This window comes from Rosa chinensis, chromosome 5, assembly GCF_002994745.2.
Source record: "Rosa chinensis cultivar Old Blush chromosome 5, RchiOBHm-V2, whole genome shotgun sequence".
In the NCBI taxonomy this organism is placed as follows: domain Eukaryota; kingdom Viridiplantae; phylum Streptophyta; class Magnoliopsida; order Rosales; family Rosaceae; genus Rosa; species Rosa chinensis.
The window spans coordinates 33,713,943-33,734,452 of NC_037092.1; the positions used below are offsets into that span (position 1 = coordinate 33,713,943).

Here is a 20,510-nt window from a genome sequence, read left to right on the forward strand (position 1 = left end):
TAATTTCGGGTTTCCCTCTCCCCAACTTTCAGTTTTTCAGGTTCCCACTCCCCATTTTCAGATTTTTAGGTTCCCTCCTCTCCAATTTCCAGCTTCCCTCTTCAATTGAAACCCACCACAACAACATAAATGTTGTTTCATTCACTCTATTTCTACTTTTCAGTTCTAATAGAAAAAAAACATTTCGAGCTGAAACCTAATTTTGTTCAACTCATTTGTTATACTAATTTGTACCATCTGTTATTTTGTTTGGTTGCTCCTAATGAAAGACCTCTTTTTTTTTTGGGTAAACAGTCCACGTAATACATATCAATCTGCCATGGGAAAGCAAGCTATGGGAATTTAAGTCACTAACTATCAGTTCTGAATGGTGTGATTTGGTTCTTGTCATTGTAAATTATGTATTGTTGTTGTATGTTACAGTTGACTAGAAAAAAAAAAATTAACTCACCTTGTTGGTCCACTCAGGGTACACTGGCTCATGTTCAGTACTACCCTCAGAAGCCGCTTGTCATTACACGAGCCATGGAGCATCTTCACTTCAGGCAACTTCCAGCTGGAATTGTAAATATCTCTCTTTCTTTTAGTTTCTCATTTCTTTTCTTTGGACGTCTAGACGGAGCAAATACGATGGTGAAAATTTGTTTTTGGAGTACTTTATGTTTTTGCTGCTACTGCTCATGTTATTGCTGGACGCCATTCTAAGATTTGATACGGATTTCAGGGTTTGTGACATGGTTCTTATGATAAATTGGATGATGATGGTCTTGCACCTCCTGTAAGTACATGGGAATTTGTTTACTTTCTTACCTGGTACCTTAAACTATATTTTCTAACCAACTTTCTTTTTTATAATCACTTTAGGGTGAGGATGTTATCATAAGGAAGACCACTCTCATTGCTCCTAAGGAGGCTCAGCAGCAAGCTTCTTCGTGTTACTCACGACGTGACCATTGTATAAGCTTATGGCATAGTGAAACCGGGATTATGGACCAGGTAAGCTTTATTAAAATGACTCCTCTTATGTTTGAAAAAGTTATCTCCAAATAGAAAACTGTGTTGTCTATTTCCTGGACTCGAATATAATTTGACCTATTACAATGTTGAATATCCAAACCTCCCAAGTAGATGCTTCTTGCACTATATCATTACCCTCCTTTCTCCATTTATGCATCTTTCAACACTGAAACATGCTTTCTGCTTTATACTTTGTATCCGGTTTAGTGTGTTAGCATAATGCCTATAACATTTCATTGAAATCAGAGTAGTTTAGGTTAGGTTTTTATTTTGTTTTGGTTTCTGGTCAGAGTTGTAATTGATCTGTTTTGTGTTCATTAGTTAAGTTGTTTTTCGATCTTCTGTGGGTAATGACTCCTGCTTCCCTATCTTCAAGTGACTAATTCATTGTTTGCAGGGCAAAGTTTGTGTGAGCTTTAAGTTTCACATCAGTTTTTGGATATGAGCAGTTTCAAGGTTACGTGAACTTGTGATTGAAGATATTGGGAATCAGATTAAGCAACTGCAAACCTACAAGGTGCAGTAGATTGAATTACTTAACTAGAATTGTTGAATTGTAATTTGTTACACTTCTTTCTTAAAGATTCTATATTTATGGCAATCATTTTGCATGCTAGGCTGCATTTTTGACATTTGTTATCAACTGATTATAGAGTACGGTAGCACATGTGGAAGTCACCTAAATTGATTGTGCAGTTGGATATAATTCATGTATAAGATTATGATTTGCTCAGTTTTCTCAGGTATAGCTGCACCAGCTCCAGGACAGGCACATCTTTTACTTCCTGCTAATTCTCCTCAATTCACCAGCAGTTCTGATAAAACTGCAGGATAAGTGGTAAATCAGAAAGGTCACATCTTGAGGTAGAGATCATCCCTGTGTTTATTGCATATATGTGCATTATATTATGGTTTTATATTAGTCTTTATGGAGCATGCAGGTAATCCTTAGATTTCAGCAGGACTAAGAGAAGCTACTGCTACTTAAGTAGCAGGTTCTAAGTCTAACCTTGTAAGTTATTATCTTTGCTCTCTAGACGTATGTTTTCATGCCTACGTCTTCTGCATAAAGCATATAACTTGATGAGTCAAACATATTATTCATATAAACTTAAGAACAGAACACTCATCACCAAGTCTGGGAAGGGAATGGTATTTTAAATGGCATTCACAAGAACCTTTTGTTCAATTATCTTAGTATTAATCACAAGAATCCTACTATTAATCAGTCTGCTCCTTATTCTTTAATTATGCATATACTTGTGCAGGTTCAAAGTTTGTTAGTACTGATGGCAGTACAGGCAGCAAGGTCTCAGATTCTTCTTAGTGGGTTCTGAATGGGAAAACTTAAGACCACAAATTAAGCATCTTATTTGAGCCGAGCAGGTTTAGGTGTGTGTGTGTGTGTATTACAGAAATTAAGATGCTTGTAACATATATAAATATATATAGAAGTATTGGCTGTATTGGCTGTGTGCTTGCCTTGGATGAAATTTGAATGATTAGCTTTTTCCTTGTGCTGTATGGAGTTCTTGTGTTATGTTCAGTCATAGCTTTCTACATTTTTTGCCTGCTTTTCTTCTTGTGATGCAACTCAGTTAGCAAGAACTAAATTAATGCAATTCTGATTCACAAAAAGCATTAGACTTTGTGAGTTTCCAAGGATTAGTCTCTGACTTTTCTGTTTCACATCTCTGATTGCATATTTCTTTGGTCATGATCATTATTTCTTTGGTCTTTTAATTGTCTTAGACATTGATTTTAGGTAGCAGAAGAGCTTTACCAATCTGGTATAAACTGGATGTTGTGAGTGCTGGAAAGAATTTTACACAGATCAGGAAGGCAATTACGGCGGGATTTTTCTTCCATGATGCTAGAAAGGACCCTCAGGAGGGGTATAGAACCTTAGTGGAGAACCAGCCAGTTTATATCCATCCAAGCAGTGCGCTCTTCCAGAGACAACCAGATTGGATCATCTACCATGAGTTGGCAGTGTAGCTAGGTAGTTCCTGTATTAACTTTTGTCTAGTAGATTCTTCATTCATTAAGCATTTGGACTTGTCTGCAGATTCAGATTAGTAGATATGAGACATTTTGAACTGATCGATGCTCATGATTAGGTTGTGTACATAAGACAATGGTGGATTAATAGAAATTGCAATGAATGATTTTGGATGTGGGTTTCATACTTTCATGAACGGGCAATTTTAATTTCCAGAATGCATGCATACCAATTGTAACAGGGGACTACTAATATGTGTTATCTCAAATTGCAAGCTACAACAAAAGCACACCAAAATGTGTGGTTGCAGCTGCACAAAAACAACACAAAACCCAATTGGAATTCTATTGTCCTTTTGGCATTGGTACAATAGAAAATTGCAAGCTACAACAAAAGCACACCAAAATGTGTGGTTGCAGCTAAACAAAAACAACACAAAAATCAAATAGAAGTTTATTGTCTTTTTGGCATTGGGACGACAGAAAATTGTAGTCTAAAGGGCAAAACAACAACATAAGTTAGACGAAAGTGTTGGCTAAAACGTATAATAACAACAAATAAGTGTGGTTGAAATCAATCACAGACAATATAAAAAGACCTCATAAAAGACCTTTCACACAATACTTAAGTGTCGTATGTATGTACCCTAGAACGACACTTAATTGTTCTCTGATGCTCTTTACGACCACATATAATTGTCGTTTAAAGTAAATTAGCACAACCTTTAAATGTTGTTGTATGAGAGAAGACACTACATAAGAGTCTTCATATTTCTTATTTAAGGGCATTCAGACCACACAAATAAGTCTTGCAAATATGCTTCACACAATAGTATTTAAAAAATACTGTGGTTGTTTTGTTTATCAGACAATACAAAACTGTTGTTTGAATGCTTTTAAAGAAACAGATCACAATGTTCCCAAAATGCAAAACTCATCAGACGACACAAGACTTTTATTTTTTTATGTCGTCTGAAAAATCAGACGACAGAAGGGTTCTGTCGTCTGATGTCCCCAAGAGACGACACCGTACTAGACGACACATTTTTGTTCGTTCAGACGACAGAACAGTTCTGTCGTCTGATGCACTTTTTGGCATAGTGGTTGCATCCGAATTAGTGCCAAAGCAACCATTATCAATGTGTAACGGTGGTTTTGGAATGCCACTGATATCAGTGGCAAAATTATGAAGCTGGATTGAAAAAATAAGGTGTCAACTGGCACCTCTACATTAATGTACGGTATACTATATTTTAAAAGTATCAAACTACACAACCTAAAAAATCACAATTTAAACATCAAGTCTCTTCCTCCCCAAGGCTGCAAACCTTCCTTTGATACTGCAACCCTTCCTTACGGATAGCCTGCAAGATAAAATTTGTATTTAGTTTTTATTCTAACAATTACATAGAAAAGTGATATACATTAATGCTCATAATATTCATTATGGTAGCAAAGAAGACAAACATAAACCAGATGCAGTATGTTTATCAACCAGACAAGGATAAACCAGATGCAATATGTTTATCAACCAGACAACGATAAACCATATGCAGTATAGATGCATACCAAATGATGGAAGTACATCTGTTGTTCAAGTATCTCAAGTAGGAGGCTCATGGCAGTACATAAATCTTATACCATAGAAGTAGCCTCCTGTCAGCAGCAGCTGCAACTCCATTATAATGCAAATATGAAATGGTCAGAAAAAGAACAAGCATGTTTAGTTATTTAGAATCAAGCTTTCAGGAAGAGAGTGAGCAAAAAGGCAAGAGTCATTAAATTATGGCATAGAAATATATATTTTTCCCAACTCTTTAATCTTGATGATTTAGTATACTTTGTCTGAATCACAAAAATAGCAATTTCTTTCTGGTCAGATTGAACAGAAAATGTCATCTCTCATACCAAGTCTTACCAAAAGTGCTTGACATAATCTAGTCCATTACTCTATTGGTTCTTGGTGTCAACCAAAACAGAAATAATGAGAATAACAATGAAAACTTTCACTCATGATCCTACTGAAAATAAGTAAAAAAAAAAGGAATACTTGAGCAAATCATAGTAAAATTTCAATATATAAACAATACAAAGAATAAGTAAAATGCCATCCAAATCATAAAGTCCTTAAGTGAAACATGTATAGAAATTAAAATACATGTAGAAAGTGAACTAAGAGACCTAAGAAGTGCAGGACCGTAAGACTTTGCTGGAGTCAATTGAAGTTGCTTCAATTATCTCTTCATATTTAACATCAACCCCTGCAAACTATAATAAACTAATTTAACTAGATCAACAAGGTCCTCACACAAAAGCACAATAATTTAGAAATCTTGTATTACTTGCATTTTATTTCCAGGGTAATATAAGCAAGACTCATACCAAGTAGAAGGCTTCAGCGGCTTCAAACAATCTTGGACCCCTGCAGCAAGAAGAATTTAAGGCGGAGAAATGAATCAACAACAGTAGAAATACACAGTATGGGCTTAAGTATTGGAACTATTAGGCCATTATTTGCTTACATTTTCAGTGTCAAAAATAAACCCAAATTCAAGCATAGTGAGGAACCATTTTCTTCGATAATGGGTATGCATACTCACAAATCTAATCCAATCAATCAAGCAGTTCAACTCATATATTCCATTCTTTACAAGCAACCAAAAGGCACTAGAGGAGAGAAATTTCCTAACCTAAACTTGAAACACCATTTTAATTCAAAACCAAAAACAAAAGGATATGACGTGCACAGAAAAAAGTGTAATGGGTCAACAAAAAAACAAAACAAAAAATTTTATAACTTTATACTTACTTCTAGGTTCTAATAATTGTAATAGAGTAAGAACGGTACCAGAGACAATAGGGCACAAATTAACCAAGGCATACAATAGAATAGTATTATAAAACACTTCCCTGTTGTCGATTTTGTACGATTCAAATGTATAGGATTCCAAAGCCATATGGGTCCATTTTGCACCAAAAAAACCCAAATCAAAATAGATCAAATTAAGAAACAACAACAATGAGAACAAGGAAAAGTTGGAATAAATAGGAACTACCTTGGTGGAGGCCTGGAGAAGATAAGGGCATAGATTCGATAGGTACTAGACTAGGAGAGAACTTGGCTTCTGGGAACGGAATTATAGGGTTTGAAGGAGAGAGACCGAAGGGTTCAAGCTTGGGTTTTTAGTTTGGCCAAGATCCAAGCACCTGCTAACCTCAACTAACGATTGTTCGAGGCCTGGAGATTAAGCTGGTATGGGTCAGATCCAGAGAGAAAAGAAACAAAGCTGAAGGCTTCAAACGGAGGGTCGTTCTTCTCGAGAATCCCTCCTTGGCTTGACGATAACGCCGTTTGGACCAGAGACTCAGAGCTTGGAAGCACGTCAATGGCGGCTTCGAGTTCTTTGTAGTACTAAGATTGTAATCGAATGACAAGTGATGGGAGACGATCTTATCCTTACTGCAACAGTCACCCAGAAGATTGAAAACACTAAGAGGAGAGAGATCAAAAATTAGAATAAGGGGAGAAAAAAGTAGATCTTGTTTAGGTATGGAGACGGAGAGAGAGAGAGAGAGAGAGAGAGAGAGAGAGAGAGAGAGAGAGAAACCTCCGGATCTATATTAGGTTTGAACTCTAAAGGGGTGAAGGGGTTATATTGAAGGAAGTTTTCCCTTACCGTTCGATCAGCTCTTCATCACTAATCCGATGGCTACAAATGATTGTCAAAACCGATAACTAACACACGTCAGCTCCACTATCGTGTTTGGCACCAATATTAGTGAGTTGAATTATAAATTAATCACAAATATATGTTTTTTCTCACTTACCCACTATTACACTGTGTGAACAAAATTTATCCCACCAATAATTCACATCAGTGGCTTACTATTTCCATTTCCCACTGATAATTTTTAGTGCCTACTAGTTAGTCCCTATTGGGAAAAATTCTAGTAGTGACAAATAATCTTCTCAAAGATCTGTAAAACAAATAAAATCCCTAATCAAATCTAGATCAGCAATGGTAATGTCGCGCTATGGGATATTTTCACTGATGCTCTTTCTTTGTAGGAGACACATTTGTCACAACTTCAATAACATCTAAGAAACAAGGTAACAGTGTAACAAGGATTTAGAAAACCATACATCTAAAAGACTAAAACATATTGTAGAAGTAGCTACTTACCCACAAGCACCTTGCTGTTAACATGGGGGCCCAACTTATCAATTGGGATAAAATCAAATTTTGTTTCATAATTTCTCATTTAAAGTCATTTCATTGCTGACTTCATCAACGTCAGAGCTCCCTTTGAAATATAATAAACCTTCCCTAGTTGAAACTTTTCAAAAAACTTCCTTACAGCTTCATTAAACATTGCAGCTTGAATTTCAGTTCTCTGCACCAGATTGAACAAAGTGAGAATCACTAAGCCACATATATAACTGAGGAGCATCGGAACATGTAAACAGAATCTAATAAGTCTTTTGCTTACATCTTCGTCTGTTAACTCCGCATTGAAGACATGGCCTTGACCTCTAGCATTCGTGTAAGTACGCATGGTTCCCTTGTTAAGGAATACGAAAGCTAGTAAATGTTGAATGGTGGATCTAGAAAGTAAACTAGAACTTGAAGAGAATAGCCATCTATTGTATACAAAGAAATTACCAAGTAGCCAAACAGTATCAAAAATAAACCATCTAGCCAATACTATAATTCTCTGTACAATGTTTCCAGTAACAAGTACGATAAGATATTCAATATTAGAGAATTCTTTTGCCACAGAAAGGTTGTTAGAGAACCTAAGCCTTGAACATTTTCAACAAATGTCACGATGAAAATAAGTACATGGAATTACTAAATAATTAACCACTATGGAAATAAAGATGAAAAAGACACACAAAAATCTCTAATGGCATTGGACATTAACCATTGCTATAATAATGAAGCGTGTTTAAAACATTCAGAAAAAATGTCCTCTATTAGTTACCTATCTTGAGAGAAGATAACATATTATAACGTAGCTGGTGAAGAGCAATGAGCATAGTACCATGTGAAATAAATAGATTGAGATAATTTACCTCAAATCTTTCGAGGCTTGTGTAAGGCTTTTGGTCAAAGTCTCAACTTCCTTCAGCAGACCACTAAGCAATAATTATCAACTTTAGCATCTGAAACCCAATACTTCAGAAGAAATAAACCGAGAGGCAGAGAAGTGATCACTTATCGGACATGTTTGGAATGTCATTAACAGTGTAATCAAGAAGACGAATGAGGCCTAGGTTCTGAATACTCCCAGAGATAACATAAGAACTTAGATGTGAGTTGAACATCGCCTTTAGCCTCATCATTCCATCACTAGCTAGCAGTAAAACTACACAACCAAATTATAATTAATCAGATTCTACTTTTCTCAGGGTTTAGGCTCCATAGAACAATCTACAATAAAGAACTAAATTTACTGAGAAATCCAAAACAAGAAACAAATGCAAACAAACCTAATTCATGGTGTTGTTGCCAGAACCAAATGCCATTATTTGAATAGAAAGGTAATTGATGCGATTTACTCAACGCACAATTATTACAGAAATCTTTAGAAGAAATGTGAGAACCAAGAGGTGATCCTAATCGAGCTATGACAGAAGAAGAAGAAGGGTGACCAACTGATTATGCCAAAGTGAGGATTGAAAGGTGGCAAGAGCTTGAGGAATGGTGGGAACAGACGACAGAAGAAGGGGGCAGAGGCCATCTTTACAGGGGCCCTGAAACAATAGACAACCAGTGCGTAAGCAACGAATTTGATAAAAGTCAAGAACGAATAGGAAATAGACAAGATTATCTTTAGTGAAACGGGCGACAGACAATAAATTTTTACGAATGGAGGGAATGCTCAAGACATTTTCAAGGAAGAATTTAGAGTTGCCTAAGGAAAAAGGAAGGTTATCAGAATGGGAAACCGGCATTGAATCACCATTACCCATATAGACATTGTGTGGACCACCATAAGGCTGAGAATTTTGAAGAGGCATAGCGGTCATGTGGTGTGTAGCTCCAGTATCGGGATACCAATTTGGATCACCAAGAAAATGTGCACCCGCGAATGGAGGAGTAGTGGTTGGGCCGGAATAACAATGGGGACACTGATTCAATCCATGCTGATTAGTTTTGCAGTTAAAACACCTTTGCGGGCCTGGACCAAGAAGTCCATTGGACCATGCTGGGCGAGCTGACCATGAAGTAGGAGAGAAAGGAGGCATTTGCGTTTGGATTAAACGCAAAGTTTGGGAACGGGGAACGTGCTCCACCACCACGGCGGTAGCGCTGGTTGTTGCGACCGCCATATGAGGGCCGGCAGCCGTCACGGCGAGTAGAAGGGCCACGGGGTGGTGCAGCGGCGTCCTGGTTCAGGCCATGAGGTGCAGCTGGGTTCGATCCATGGTGAAACAATGCTGAGGCAGGATTAGAATCTGATGAATGGGTTTGCTGTGCCTCAAAAGCGAGGATCCTGGATAGGAGGTTAGAGAAATCTGGAAGGGAGGAAGACTGAGCAAGGGCAGTACGAAGCATCAGGTAATCTGGTCCAAGTCCATGAAGTGTGGCCACAACAAGATCAGCATCAGAGACGGGTTGATTAATGGAGGCTAGGGAATCAGCAATTGACTTGGCTTGTTGGAGGTATTCATCAACTGATTGCGAACCCTTTTGAAGATCAAAGAGTTGAAGTTTGAGGCTCGTGGCACTGGCAACAGATTTTTGGGAGAAATGGCGGGCAAGGCAGTCCCATATCCCTTTTGATGTATCGAAGCCAATGGTGAGACGTGCTACATTTTCAGAAAGGGAAGTGGTGAGAATGCTAACGATTTGCTGGTCAGTAGTGAACCAGGTTTCATGCTTAAGATTGGGAATTATTGTGGCAGGTTTGCCTTCACTAGCAGGTTGTGTTTTGGTGGCAGAACGTTCAGGGATAGACCCATCTATATATCCCCCTAGTTTCGCACCATGAAGATATGGTTTTAGCTGAGGAAGCCAAACAAGATAATTTGATTCTGTAAGTTTGGTGAACTGAGCAGTGTTTTGGGAGGGAGGGTTGGACGAGGAAGAGGCCATGGAGATAGGGAAGGAGGACAAAGACACAGGAAGAAGACATAGGAGGTAAATCTGACACCTTAGACTACTGATTCCATGTAGAAATTGTCATTCATTGATTTGTACATTTACGATGTTTACAATATATAGGAGAGGCTGCATCAATTTTGCAATGCTGTAATAACTACATTTAAAACAATTTCAAAACTGATCCTAGATTGATGCACAGCAGTATAGGCTATAGCCATCTATATTTAAAACAATAGCAAAACTGATTCTAGATTAATGCATAGCATTTTAGGAATATCAATGGCTAGTGATTGAGGAAGATTGATTATCTTTAACACAATGCCTGAGAGTGACCGCTGGGATGCGTGCCTGGCACGACCTATCAGCAGCTTCCATGAGCACTATGCACTCATCTCCGGGGTGCCAGCTCAGGAGTAAAGTTCAATTATAATCACCCATCAGGTTATTCTCACACCGTCAGAACTTTCGTCTATCGACCGTCTAGTGTACCAGCATACTGCATTTGAACGTTGTAGGCTTGATGTATATTACTGTTCTATAGTTGCAATCTTGCTTTGCCTATATTAAATGGAATTGGAAAAGAGATTATGTAGTCATTACACAGTGAATGTTATTATAGTGCTGTGGGAGGTTGATGCTGCAGTCTAGTTTTTGTTAAGCATCTTTCTTGTTAATTAAGACCAGTCCTTGATTGAAATAACATATAGCAATACAGGAACTTTCATAAAATTAAAATAGTATATTTTGCTGAAAACATACTTTTTAGTTAGACAGTAGCTTTGATAGATCCAAGTTTAGTATCCAATGAGTCATCAAAGAATACACAAATGCAGAACTCTGATGAACATAATAGTGGTAAGATATAGGACACACCTTTCTTCTGTATTCATGTGGTAGGCAGCTGTTCCTCAATTTAAAAGATATTGCAATAATAATTTGATATACTGTTATCCTAAAAATGTTTCTAGCATATGAATGTGAGGCCATTTTTTACTTGTATTTTCTATTGCATTTTATGTCTATTATTGTTGTTGTTGGTGGTGGTGGTGGTGGTGGTGTGTGTGTGTGTTATTTTGATTTTTTTGCCATATAGCGAGGAATTTCTCTCCAACAAAATTTTAGTGGAGGTTTTAAGTCCAAATTGTCCCATCCCCTTTGATGAAAAATGTTGGCGTGAAACGCCTTACCATTGAACTAATTTTTTATTTTTTTTTGACAACAAATACCACTGAACTAATTGCTGGTTGGCACATATAGAGATAATTTGCTTTAGATCCCATGTCGACAATTCCAAATCGCTTTACTACTAATTTACTAATAGAACAAAATAGAAGATGCACTAATCAAATCCTATCTGATCCAAACATAGGGGTTGCCTGATGTATTTACAAAGTTATCAATCTGAACAATGCAATGATGCTTCTAGAGCCTGTTCTTTCCTTTCGAACTTCTACTGGAGCTCTGTTCTTCAGTGCATCTTCATCTTCAGGTAGTGGAAAATGGGTTTCTGTGGCACAGGTATACACTTAACAGCCCAACCGATTGGCCAAGAAATGGCTGCAATTCCAAGACATACTCCCCATAGTCTGTAGTTCAACCTCTCTATATCTTCAAATTTGCTTAGAAATTCCACTGTCACAATCTGTAGAATAACTGCCACTGCAATTATCCCCATGAACAATTTGTCGGTGTGGATATTCCTAAAGATATCCTTTTTCACAAGCTTCCTGGCATTAAACTCATTGAACATCTGGCAAAACACAAAAGTATTAAAGATCAAGGTGCCATTTACCTTATCATTAACACCAAACATTGCTTCTCCCCTGAACTGTAATATCAAGAGGACAGTTGTTTGGTAGAGAGCTTGAGCCAAGAGGTTCCTGCACATGACATTGGTGATGAAGGGCTCAGTTCTGCCCACCGGTGGCTTTTCCATGAGTTCTTTTGTGGGTTTGTCCTTGGTAAGAGCCAGAGCTAGTAGTGTGTCCATAATCATGTTCAACCAAATTGAACGAACTATCGTAAATGGCACTTGCCTTGATGAAGCCGCTACTGCAAAGTTGATCAAAAGACCAGCAACATTTGATGTGAGCTGGAATTGGACGAGCTTCTGCGTATTGTGATAAACACATCTTCCGCATGCCAAAACACTGACCACTGAAGCAAAGTTATCATCCGTGATTATAATATCTGAGCTTTCTTTGGCAACTTCTGTTCCTTGAATTCCCATAGATAGTCCTATATCAGCTTCTTCCAATGCTGGGGCATCAGTAGCGCCATGACCAGTCACTGCAACTACATGACCTTTCTGCTTCAAGCATCGCACCATTAGAAGCTTATCAGCAGCAGAAGACCTCGCCATTACACAGATATTGTCCAGCTTCAACATTCTCTCCAAGTCGGTGTAGCTTTGAAATTCCACACCGTTTATCACTGCTCCACTGAAGATGTCATCACTGGACTTGAGTATCCCACATTCTGTGGCTATCGCTTTAGCAGTGAAAATATTGTCGCCTGTAATCATTTTGACCATCACCCCTGCATATTGACAATCTTCAACTGCTTTCTTTGCTTCTGGACAGCATGGATCTTTAAGACCTACAAGTCCCACCAAGGTCAATCCATCTTCTTTTAGCATAGTTCTATGGTTTTGATCTGCTGGAACTTCTTTATGTGCAAACGCAATACACCGGAGTCTGCTAGCTGCCATACCTTGGATAATCTCCTCAAAACTCATTTTTTCACTGTCACCCATATCTATAACGAGTCCAGAGGGATTGTAGTAACTTGAACACATTTCCAGTATGATCTCTGCAGCTCCTTTCCAATGTACATGAACTGTGTTGTCTGCGTTCCTCTTCATTGAAACCCCACTTCGCATATTCTGCGAATCAAAGGCCTCAACATGGAGAATGCTACAACTCTTCATTACTTTCTCCATATCCATCTGCAACTTAAATACCCCCCATGAAATAATAGCCTTTTCAGTTGGACTGCCCGAGATTTCTACTTTTGAATCCAAACTTTGCTTGTGCACACTACCAGTTGTATTCAGAGCAACTCCTTCTTGGATCAAATGAAGAACAGAAGGAGAAATCTCTGATGAATAAGCCTCTTCTTCCAAAGAATATTTACCTAACCAAAACTGGGTCACCTCCATCTGGTTCATAGTAAGAGTACCTGTTTTGTCAGTGCAAATTGTGGTAACAGATCCCATTGTCTCACAAGCAGAGAGCTTCAGATCCATTGCTTTGTCAGCCATCATTATCTTCTTGGAATAGGCAACAGCAAGAATTAGTGCTAATGAGAGACCTTCTGGAATTGCCACCACAACAATGGAAATCGCAGCCGCTACAATCCCAATGACTGCGCTTATTATGTCATCTACTTCTGTGTTGCTGCCATTGAACTCCTTGTTTCCATTCTCATCCTTGGTATTCCCCGTGAAGTATCGAACTAACAAGACTACAAGAAGAAGGAAAGCAAGTAGCAAAGCTACTTTACCTATTAACGAATTTAGCTTCTCCAGACGTTCTTGCATGGGTGTCCTTTCACTGGTGTCTTGCCTCATTTGGCTCATCATCTCACCCCACGTTGTGTTCATCCCAACGGATGTGACAAGCATTCGACCATATCCATGTGTGATTTTTGTCCCAGAAAAAAGGAAGGGATTCTGATGGTGGCTAATTTCAACAGGGCTATCGGTTCCAGTCATGCTTGATTCGTCTACTTGCAAGGAATGGCCTTGTACAAGTAATCCATCAGCCGGCACCCGATCTCCAATATTCAAGAGAATTACATCCCCAACCACAGTTTCATAAACATAAATCTTTTGCCTCCTGCCACCTCTCCACGCCTCAATTTGGATATTGTTACGCACCAAAGGTCTGCTCTGCCTGTAATCGCTTACTGCAGACACGGAAATGATTTGAATGACTGCGAGCAATATGGTTCCACCATTAGTACAACCTTCTTTGAATCCATGTTCATTGATGCCAAAACCAAGAGAAAGTGCCGCACAGCCTAAGAGGATGAGTACTGTTGGGTCTTTTATGTAAACGTTTGAACCGAATTCTTTGATTCTGTCGGGAATGTCCTCAGCATCATGGCAATGAATTCCATGCTCTTTATCAGATTTGAGATGTAATGCTACTCCTTCAACCCCTCCCAACTCTTGCAGTTGAGCAAGATCTTTGTTCTTCACAAGCCGAGTGAGAGCTATTTGGTCCACATTGAAAGTACTATTGGAAGAGACCGGAGAGCTAGATGTTATGAAGTTGGTTTTTGTGATTTGGTTGAGTAAAGAGAGGAGGGCTCGAATGCAGAAGATGGTGGAAACAGCAATACGCCATTTGTTTTTGGGTTTATCATTAAGGAGCCTAGTGCTGGGATCATCAAGCATGCTCTCTGCATGCATATGCATGGTTGGAGAATCAGACATGCTTCAGTTCTACTGTTTCACCAAAAGCAATAACTGAATATTCTGGTTGGCCAACTCTGATTGTCGAAACAAAATGACGATCGAGTACCTACCAAAAGAAAGAAAATTTTGGGATGGATATATGAACCCTAGCTTTGCTTGTACTCCCTTTGTAGTTATTATATATAGTAGCGCGACAACATGAACGCGTTTCGATCAATACTCCGAAACGCGTAGCGCTTGTGCTTCATTGCAGAAACTAGCTAGTGAGAAAGAACAACGAGGAGGGTAGGTGTTGCCGTGTCAGAATAGGTCGGACTTGTGTCTAGCTTGTTCTGAAGAAAGTGACCGGAGTTTGAAACTTGAGACATTAAGTCCACATTTTATTGTTTACTTCTAATGAATTTGTTTGTTTGTTTTTTGTCCTGATAATATGGAAGAAAAAGGCACGTTTCTCTCATACAATTACCTAGAAAGTTATTGATTTAACGTTACAGTACGTACGTCATTCTCTACGTCGTCATTGCAGAATGTGAGAATTAATGAGTCCACCTTTTATTGTTTAATTTTAACGAACTTGTTTGGTAAATTAGTGTCTAATAAGTTAATTATTGCTTCATGTCCAAAAAAAAAAAAATTTATTAAGTTCTGGAATTATCTGAAAAAAACAATGTCTTTCTCATACAATTGCCGAGAAGGGTAGCTATGTTAATGATTAACATAGACGCTAACGTAATGTAGACATTAGCAACTGGAGATCAGTATTGCAACGTTACAAGCCAGGAAGGTCGTGAATCAATGTATTCATAATTGTGGTTTCATTAATCTTATGTAAGATTCTGGATGTGAGTGTTAATGAATCAATAAAAGAAGTGATTACGCGACTCTAACAATGATGCAGAGTGAAAATTGAGCCTCTGAGTACATGAGGATATCCTCACTAGCAAACTACATGAATCAATATTGTATTTGCTCGATCTTCTGACTAAGATTAATTAGATTTTTAACAAGTTATTTAGTTCATTTGAACTTTTTGATGAGCTAGGTTACTTTCATTTTCAAGTTTCGTTGGTTGATGACTGCATTGGATTTTGTTTTTAAACGCTATATATATTCGCACGCTTTTAATTTCATATGTGAGTCCGTACTGAAAACAATTTCCTGCACCCTGCACGTACATTCTGGTCATTTAAATGTGAAGTGGGAAGTGATGTTAAAAAGATACGGTACGGTGAACGCTTAGTTAAGCTCTTAATTGCCATGCAATGATGCAGCTAGACACAATGACAATGTTAGCCCAGTGTACTAGCTAGCTAGTGGAATTACTTTGACATTCCAGCTTGGTTTCACATAGAAAAGGACAAAATGAGGTTCTGATTTCTTGTTTGTTACGATAGCACCTGCTGAATCAAAGAAAAACATGAAACAATAAAATGGAAGAATTGAGGAACTCGGGTCGAGCGATGGTAAGAGCTTCTCTTCTCCTTGTTCTCTGCAGAATATGCTATCTCTTTCATCTCTCGGCGTTCTAGGTTTTCTGCCCTATATCTCTCTTTCCAAATCCTACTTGACTTTGGGCTTCTTAGGTCTTCTAGTCCAACTTGGAATAGATTTCTTCTCTCCAAAGAAAACGCAAGGCTACTATAGTCAACGCAATGAATTACTCCAAACATGCCAAACACGTTTAGTCTTATCCATTCAAAGTGCTAAGAGCAATGGACTTGGGCTTCACAAATCAGATTCCGAAAAGATATGCAAAATCCGTCAGAATCTGCCTTCCTGAACTAGGTTCACTTAAATCATCATAACTTCCTCCTGAAGAATGCAAATTCACTTCCGTAAAATTCCTCAGAAAACTAACATCCATATCTTTCCAATGGTGTAAGGCTCGCCTGCTAGTTCCTTGTGAGAAGGTACATTTTAATACTTGAAGTTGACGCAAAACAAAGACAATTCTGGAAAATCAGGATGGCCTGCATCCTTTCAATCCTGCGTGACTCTAAGCTCCAAATCTTACTTTTCTCCAATTTAACCTACAAAACACAAACACAAAGTAAAAGACTCAAAAATGACAAGAACTAAGCCTAGAATCCGATATTTAAGGGTATAAAAATGTATGAAATTATGTGTTATCAGAATACATTAATTAGACATTAAAGAAAACTAACTAACGAAAACAAAATTGAGGTAAACCTAAATGGTCACTATTGCAAGCCGAAACAATGAACGGAGGAGTCAAATCATATATCCAACCAAACTAAACTTGTTAGTGTGGTACATGATTTGCTAAGATGTTAGCAACCTTGTTACCTTCCCAAAAGATATGTGAGGATCCAAAATGCATATGAGAAATGCGGTGCAAACAGTTCATCCACTCTACTTTAAGCTGCCATGGCACCAAATGAGGAGAGCGAAGAAAATTAAGAACAATGGAGGAATCCACTTCTAACCCTAAATATATATATATATATATATATATATATATATATATATGTGCGTGTGTGTGTGTGTGTGCGTGCTTCCAATCCCGGACCCATGCTAACTCAATGAAGACGAATTTTGATTTGATTTGTTTCGAGATTTTCTGGCTGAATCTATATTCCTAACAATGATCGTTGACCAAGAAAACCTTCCAAAGAAAGAAGGGACGAGGGATCGAAGTTTGTAATTATACTAGCAGTTAACAAATACCAACAAGAGATAAGTGGCATCGAGTGATTGAGAGAGTGACCCCTGGGCGTGCTTAACACGACCTATCAGCAGCACTCGTGTCGACGAGGTATGGCACGCAACTTAGGAGTAAAGCTCAATTACCCTCGCCCATAGATCATCGATCATCTAGCTAGTGTAGCAGCATATTGAGGGACGGCCTTGGGGTGTATATAAATTTGTATCTTGTCAATGTTTCAACTAAGCAAACTGTTGTTTAACGTTTTGATGACACAAAAACACAACTGAAAAAACTAAAACACAAAACTACGACTAACTCCCCCTCCCAACTGATCCAAACGGAACGCTGGGGACACAGGAAGGGGAAAGCAGAAGAACCAAACAGACGGGTTCTGAGATTGATGAGCTAAGGATGCTAGATGATCAACAAAAAAGTTGGCTTCTCGACATATATATATATATATATATATATATATATATATACCGGAAGAAAATGGAATTAAACTGCTGAGTTAGATATGCTTAATATCTTGAACCAGAACTTTAGTTCTCCAATGAATAGCAGTCTTGCCTTGGATGCAGTCGATTAGGAGCTTCAAATCTCCCTCAATAGAGATATTAGGATGATGATGGAGTAAGGAAGTGTGTAGAGTGTAGACCATCTCTGAGAGCAGTTGCTTATGTAATGAGAACACTAGAATGGCCTAATCTTTTATTAGCTGCAACTAAAGGATTTCCATCCGAATTTCGAATGACAAAACCAATAGTAGCTGAGCCATTTCTAACGGAACCATTAAAATTTAATTTCACTTGCTCTGAATTAGGAGGTTGTCAGTTCACATGGAGATATTTCGACAACTTAGGTTGACTATTCTTAAGGTTAGCCTGACAGTAATTAGTTTCCATCATAACAGCCCCAAACAAGGTTTTATTAGGGGAAGGAACTGATTGCTGAAAGATTAACCCTATTCCTAGAATGCCAAATGGACCAAGAAGTAAGCAGCGCTTGAGGAAGAGAATCAGGAGAAGAACCTGCATTATTAATATGATTTAGCCAAGAAATAAAATGAGTCATTCCATTGAAGAGGATTAGAAGAATGAGCCAAAGTCCAAACCTGATGAGAGAAAGGACGATGCATAAAAAGATGGTCAATAGTTCTGGAGCATTAATACAAAAAGGACAAAGGGGAGAAATATTATGATTATAAGCAGAAAGCTGATCTCTTATTCGTAAACGATTTCTAATCAGAATCCAAGCAAAGATCTTAACTTTAGGAGGTAAACTTAAACTTCCACAGTTTATTTAACAAAGAAGCTTTAGAGTGAGTAGGAACCTGTTGAGATTGAAGCCAAGAAGCACTTTTAACAGTGAAGGTACCTGATCCGGAAGGACCCCAAACAAGCTCATCCTGAGTAGGATACAAAGGCAAAGGAATAGCTACGATCTTATCAACAATATCAATAGGAAGAATAGTCAGCAAAGCTTCTTTATCCCAAGACGTATTATGAATAAAATGAGAAACTGTAAGAGACCAATCTAGTTGATTTCTTTGATGTTCTGAAATAAGTAAAAATAAAGGAAAAGGTAGAATCCAATTGAAAGACCAAAAAAGAATAGACTAGCCATCACCAACAGTCCATCTAAGACATTCAGAGAGTAAGTTTCTAGCATCTAAGATGCCTTTCCATGCCAAAGAATGTGAAGCTTTCTTTGGAGTAGTCAAAAAATGACTATTCTTAAGGTATTTTCTTGTTACTAATTGAACCCACCAATTTTCAAGTTGGGTTAAAACTTTTCAACCTAGCTTAGCTAGGGCAGCTTTATTAAAGTTATCGGTTGGTCTAATCCCTAAACCGCCTTTAGATGTTGGTAAACAAGATTGCCTCCAAGCAATATTTGGACAAGGCTTCCCTTAGAAAAAAGTTATAGATTCTTTATCTAATCTGTCAGTAAGACGCTTAGGGCATTTAATACAAGAAATAATGTGGTTTGGCATTCCAGAAATATTAGATTTCACTAAGGTTAACTTACCACTTCTTGACATAGTATTTGATTTCCAACTAGCAAGCTTTTTTTGTATCTTAACAATAAGATCATTCATATTAAGAGGGTCTTTCCAACAAACAATATTATGTTTATTTTTTTTATTTGGCATGTACTTTTCAAAATGCCTTATGTGATTCGTCTTGGGTTTGAGTCCCAGCCTCCCATATGTACTTGTCTAGCCTTTTTTTAATTTTTTTATTTATCCACTCGTTTTCTTCTTTTATTTATACCAATTATCCTCATTCAAATTTTCGCATACTAAGCCTTTGAAATTTCAGGACCGCCGGCCCTAAGCATATGCAGTGAACCATTCTAGGCTTAAGTTACAATCTGTGCGTGTTTTTACTGAAAGGAGCTAGCTAGAAGAAAGATTATGTTGTCATCATACAACGAGTATTGTTAAGGGGTTGGGTATGATGTAGATTTTGCAAGTCTCTTTCTTGTTAGTATCAAAACCATTGCTTGAACACACAACACCATATAGACATACAATTCATGGCACAATAATTTATCATTGTACCTTTCAAAGATGCAAGATAAAAAGATATCATAGAATGTTGGCAAATCACTTTTTAATTAGTTTTGTCCCCCTTACTACATTATCATTCCTTTCGTTTCGATTCACTTCAGTGTTTTTTGTAACCTCTAAAAATAGAAGTTTTTTTTTTTTCAAACTCCATTGATCTTCATAAGTGTAATTTGTGTAAAGTGAGAGCGCCCACTACCTAGAATCTAGGTCTTGGGTTCGAGTTACCATGAGGAAAAAAAAAAATCCTCCTTTTTTTTTAATTATTTTTTTATATAAAATAAATAACTCATATAGTACGGCTAATCTAATGTGACTCGAACTGGACCAAATGGTACTGAACTCATATTGTTTTATTTCTTTTGATAAATAAAATAATAATAAAACTTTTTTAAAAACTAAAGAGGCCCCGTAGAAGAACCTCAATTTTCAGAGGAAAGTCAGCAGGCCCACCATCAGTGCACCCGCTCCAATGGCTCTTCCTACTAAACCATCGTCTGCTTCTACAGAAACCTAGGCCATGTTTGTTTCCCGGAAAGTGGGCATTGAGAAAGGAAATATTTTCCTTTCCTGTGTTTGGGACAGCCAAGGAAGGGAAACACTTTCCCAAAGGAAAGGAAAGTGATTCCTTTCCTTTCCACCAACCAAACATGGCCTTAATTGTTTTTGTGTCCAAGGAAAGAAAAGGAAAAGGGAAAACCAGATCTACGGTTCCAA

The 20,510-nt window shown here is 37.8% G+C and overlaps 2 protein-coding genes and 2 long non-coding RNA genes across 5 annotated transcripts; 2 read left to right on the forward strand and 2 right to left on the reverse strand.

Moving 5' to 3' along the window:
• The first annotated feature begins 482 nt into the window (after nucleotides 1-482).
• Nucleotides 483-997, forward strand: LOC121049353. Its single transcript, XR_005799702.1, has 3 exons — nucleotides 483-564; nucleotides 725-778; nucleotides 865-997. It is a non-coding gene; the product is annotated as an uncharacterized LOC121049353 (long non-coding RNA).
• Nucleotides 998-8,628: 7,631 nt separating this feature from the next.
• On the reverse strand, nucleotides 8,629-9,385 carry LOC121049003. The gene is made up of 2 exons (XM_040505396.1): nucleotides 8,992-9,385; nucleotides 8,629-8,776 (listed from the first exon to the last, which is right to left on the reverse strand). The coding sequence occupies exons 1-2, from the start codon at nucleotides 9,353-9,355 to the stop codon at nucleotides 8,766-8,768; spliced, it is 375 nt and encodes a 124-aa protein (XP_040361330.1). The 5' UTR covers nucleotides 9,356-9,385; the 3' UTR covers nucleotides 8,629-8,765.
• Nucleotides 9,386-9,443: 58 nt separating this feature from the next.
• Nucleotides 9,444-11,129, forward strand: LOC121049004. 2 transcript variants are annotated; one of them, XR_005799116.1, is made up of 2 exons: nucleotides 9,444-10,166; nucleotides 10,394-11,129. It is a non-coding gene; the product is annotated as an uncharacterized LOC121049004 (long non-coding RNA). The 2 variants fall into 2 exon arrangements; XR_005799117.1 differs by having other exon boundaries at nucleotides 10,402-11,129.
• A 374-nt stretch (nucleotides 11,130-11,503) lies between these two features.
• Nucleotides 11,504-14,862, reverse strand: LOC112202474 (putative calcium-transporting ATPase 13, plasma membrane-type). The gene has a single exon (XM_024343487.2). The coding sequence runs from the start codon at nucleotides 14,569-14,571 to the stop codon at nucleotides 11,599-11,601; it is 2,973 nt and encodes a 990-aa protein (XP_024199255.1). The 5' UTR covers nucleotides 14,572-14,862; the 3' UTR covers nucleotides 11,504-11,598.
• Nucleotides 14,863-20,510: the final 5,648 nt, after the last annotated feature.